The sequence below is a fragment of the Cynara cardunculus genome (genome assembly GCF_001531365.2).
Source record: "Cynara cardunculus var. scolymus isolate 2C chromosome LG 9, CcrdV1, whole genome shotgun sequence".
NCBI lineage: Eukaryota > Viridiplantae > Streptophyta > Magnoliopsida > Asterales > Asteraceae > Cynara > Cynara cardunculus.
The window spans coordinates 2,197,168-2,201,017 of NC_037536.1; the positions used below are offsets into that span (position 1 = coordinate 2,197,168).

The 3,850-nt window shown below is 36.1% G+C and overlaps 1 protein-coding gene across 1 annotated transcript; it reads left to right on the forward strand.

Annotated features, from left to right (window-relative positions):
- Positions 1-2,381: 2,381 nt before the first annotated feature.
- Positions 2,382-2,957, forward strand: LOC112518308. Its single transcript, XM_025125958.1, has one exon. It carries the CDS (start codon positions 2,382-2,384, stop codon positions 2,955-2,957), a length of 576 nt encoding a protein of 191 aa, XP_024981726.1.
- Positions 2,958-3,850: the final 893 nt, after the last annotated feature.

Sequence of the window (3,850 nt, forward strand, 5' to 3'; positions counted from 1 at the left end):
CTTGAACTCAACTAAAGTCTTCGTTTTCGCCATCTGAAATCATCTCTTTTATTTAACTCTAATTTAACTTTGGCTACAGTCCCTGTGGACGATAACCCGGTACTTGTACCACTTATTACTTGGAAAAGACGACGTTGGGCCGTATTGTATACTTGCTTTTCGACCCAATTTCATTAGTCTAGAGGTGTGGAATATAACACCCCAACAAAGTTCTTCCAAAGAAGATGTCTAAAAAGATGGTAAATGCTGTCAAGGCACAGGCTAAGCTACTTTCTATTATTGAAGACATCATCAGTGAGTTGATCAAGAAGATGTCAAAATATATCGATGTACCTGAAAATCCATCACTAAAGAAAGGTGGAAGAAGAAAACCTTCAAGTTCTAATGACGGACCAATCCTGAGGAATGAACATGAAACAAAGTTCTCCTTAGACGAAGTCCTGAAGGATTCGAAGAAGCCAGACATCTCAATGCTAAACCTCTCCTTGCCAGAGAAGGGTCCTTACATACCCAACACGGTGCACTTCAAGCTTGAGTTAGGAATTATTTTTTTTGACTATGAAGGTGAACACAGCTTCCAAAGAGTGTCTGAGCTACATCTTTGTCCGATGGAACATCTCGTGTATATCAGATTTTGGCTGGACAATGATTTACTTGGTGAAATGATAGACCGCAAGATATGAAGAGAACTTTTACGTCGAAAGGAGCTCGGAGAAGAAGTACCTGGCTACATCAACCTGAGCGACTTAGATTACTTATAAAATTCTGTCTTGTAACTTTTTCTTTCACTATATGACCTTTTGTATCTAGGTCTTTACTTTTAGTGTATAACTTATATTTTGTAAGGCTAGAAATGTACTAACTGCTTGTAATTTTTCCTTTTGAATGAATATAAGTATTTCATCAGCTTCAAAAAAAAAAGATCCCTGGAAAGAGTAATAGAGACACATGTCTATGAGTTCCAGTATTCTCTTACAGTCACTGACAATCTCTAAGTCAGTGAATATGCTTTCAGTTTCAGTTTCCCTTCTTGTACTTTTTCTTAAACTTGTAAACTAAGAAAATTTATAAAGTAAAAACTGACTCACTGAAAAAGATCCCAAAATAGTTAAAAGGGACATGTACTTTATACATAACTTTTCTTTACTATTATTTGATAAGTCAACTTTCTTTATATTGCTTTGTTATCATTAAATAGGGGGAGATTGTTGATCCTCTTTCTCATTGATTTGATGATAATCCCTTTTACCTTTCGAAGTATTATATTTTTGTTCTTTCAGTTCCAGCGATCATCACTGAGTCTTTTCAGTAATCGTTGAAACATGTATTATAAATCCTACAGCGACAACGATACTTCAAGAAGACAAAACTCACACCATAGAACCTTCAGTGAAAATCAAAGACTGACGCTGAAGATTAGAGACTGGCGCGTTCGTGAGTTGAAGCGAATTTCAGTGATTACAACCTGGTCAACATATGTGTGAAGACTGTCGAAGCCTTAGCGAATGCAAAAGAAACCTTCAGTGTTATTCCAACATTCAGCGATCAAATGAAGCTTGTTGTGCAAGACTGTTCTTGTCTTGTCCTTCCACACACAAAGGACAAACCCATACCCTTTCAAGAGTGTAGTACTGTACGGAGCCGACTAGTTGACTCTAGTGCCCACCAACTCCATGAAAGGATGTCTACTCATGAATAGACAATTGTACTATTCGCTATAGCAAAGGACAAGCTTTCCTATAAAAGCTTGACACGTGTTCAAACCCTTCTGAATTGCATTTAATGCAATGGGTATAAATAGATTAGTGCTCTCTCCATGCAGAGAACACGCATATACCCACATATCTAAAAGAACACTTACGTTTATCTTCAAGCAATTTAGAATCCCTCTCAAGTATTATAAAAAGTTATTACCCAGAAGAACTTCTTTTTGTCTTTATCTTTCAACAAATCTTTTCTATTTTGCTAAGTATATCTGTATGTAAACTTAGATTGTTTTATATTGGTTATCTTTACCTTGTCTATTTTCGCATACAATCTGCAAAAATCTCTATTAATCTTTCTTTATCGATATATATTTTTAAATACAAAAGTTTTCTGTGTTTGTATTCATCCCCCCCTCTACAAACTGTTCGTCTAAAACTCTTGTAGACCCGGCTGGGACCAACAGATTGCTAGGAAAAAGTAAGACCAAGACTCTAGGCATTCTGGACCTATCTTGCTCAACATAGTCAAATAAAGCTATTATAAGACCAGTTCCTCCTTATGTGCCTTTTCCCCAAAGGTTAAGGAATCAAAAGAAAGAACTAAAATTTAAGAAACTTTTGGAAGCATTTAAAGCATTGCATATCAACATACCTCTTGTTGAAGTAATTGAGTAAATGCCCAGTTATGCCAAGTTCCTCAAAGACATCTTAAGTAAGAAGAAAAAACTAACTGAGTATGAAACCGTAGCTTTTACTGAAGGATGTAATGCACTTCTGACCAACAAGATACCTCCTAAGCTTAAGGACCCAAGAAGTTTCAATATTCCTTGTTCTATAAGTGGAAAGGAGATTGGAAAAGCTTTATGTGATTTATGTGCTAGTATTAACCTAATGCCCTTGTCTGTTTTCAACACCTTAGGCATAGGAGAGGCTAGATCTACCACTGTCACACTGCAATTAGCCAACAAAATCATTGCTCATCCAAAAGGGAAGATTGAGGATATGTTAGTTCAAGTTGACAAGTTCATATTTCTAGTTGATTTCATCATTCTAGATTTTGAGGCTGATAGAGATATTCCTATCATTTTAAGAAGATCATTCTTAGCCACCGGCGAAACTTTAGTTGATGGCCAAAAAGGAGAACTAACTATGAGGCTTCAAGACCAGAAAGTCACATTCAATGTCTTTAACTTCTTAAAGTACCCTGATTACTTGGAGGAATGCTCAGGAGATAGAGACAATGTGTCATGAGGAAGAAATTAGAAAGATCTATAAGTTGGAGGAAGAGGATAGTTTTGAAATAGATGAAGCGATTGTTGAGAAGTTAGATTTAAGAGAAAATGATAATACCCCATGTGAGATAACAACATTTAAGTTGTTGGAAAATAGTGAGCAAAAGATTTTACCCCGTCCATAATATGACCACCTGACCTAGAGTTGAAGCAACTCCCATCTCATTTGAAGTATGATTTTCAAAGATAAGAAGGTAAATTGTCTGTCATCATATCATCTAACCTATATTTGCATTAAAAAAAGAAGCTTGTAGATATCTCGAAGTTGCACACAAAAGTTATAGGATGAACCGTTATTGACCTTAAAGGGATTAGTCCCTCTACTTGTCAACATAAGATTATCCTAGATGAGAAGAACTTCAAGTCTATAGAGCCTCAAAGAAGATTAAATCCTTTCATGAAAGAGGTAGTGAGAAAGTAAATTTTGAAATGGTTAGATGCGGAAACTATTTTCCCAATAGCCGGTAGTTATTGGGTTAGTACAATCCAATGTATCCCAAAGAAGGGAGGATTTACAGTTGTCACCAATGACAAAAATGAACTCATTTCCACTAGAATAGTATCCGGATGGAGAATATGCGTGGACTACCATAGGATAAACAAAGCCACCCCAAATGACCATTTTCCATTATCTTTTATTGATCAAATGTTGGATAGGTTAGCCAGAAAGGAATATTATTGTCTCTTGGATGGATACTCAGGATATAATCAGATAGCCATATCGTCTGAGGACCAAGAAAAGACAACCTTCATTTGTCCCTATGGTACTTTTGTCTTTAGAAGAATGTCATTTGAACTTTGCATTGCTCCTGCAACTTTTCATAGACGCATGATGTCCATATTCTCTAACAT

Excerpts from the sequence above, each read along its gene's own strand:
- LOC112518308 (XM_025125958.1), top strand. The coding sequence starts at position 2,382 with ATGCCCAGTTATGCCAAGTTCCTCAAAGACATCTTAAGTAAGAAGAAA.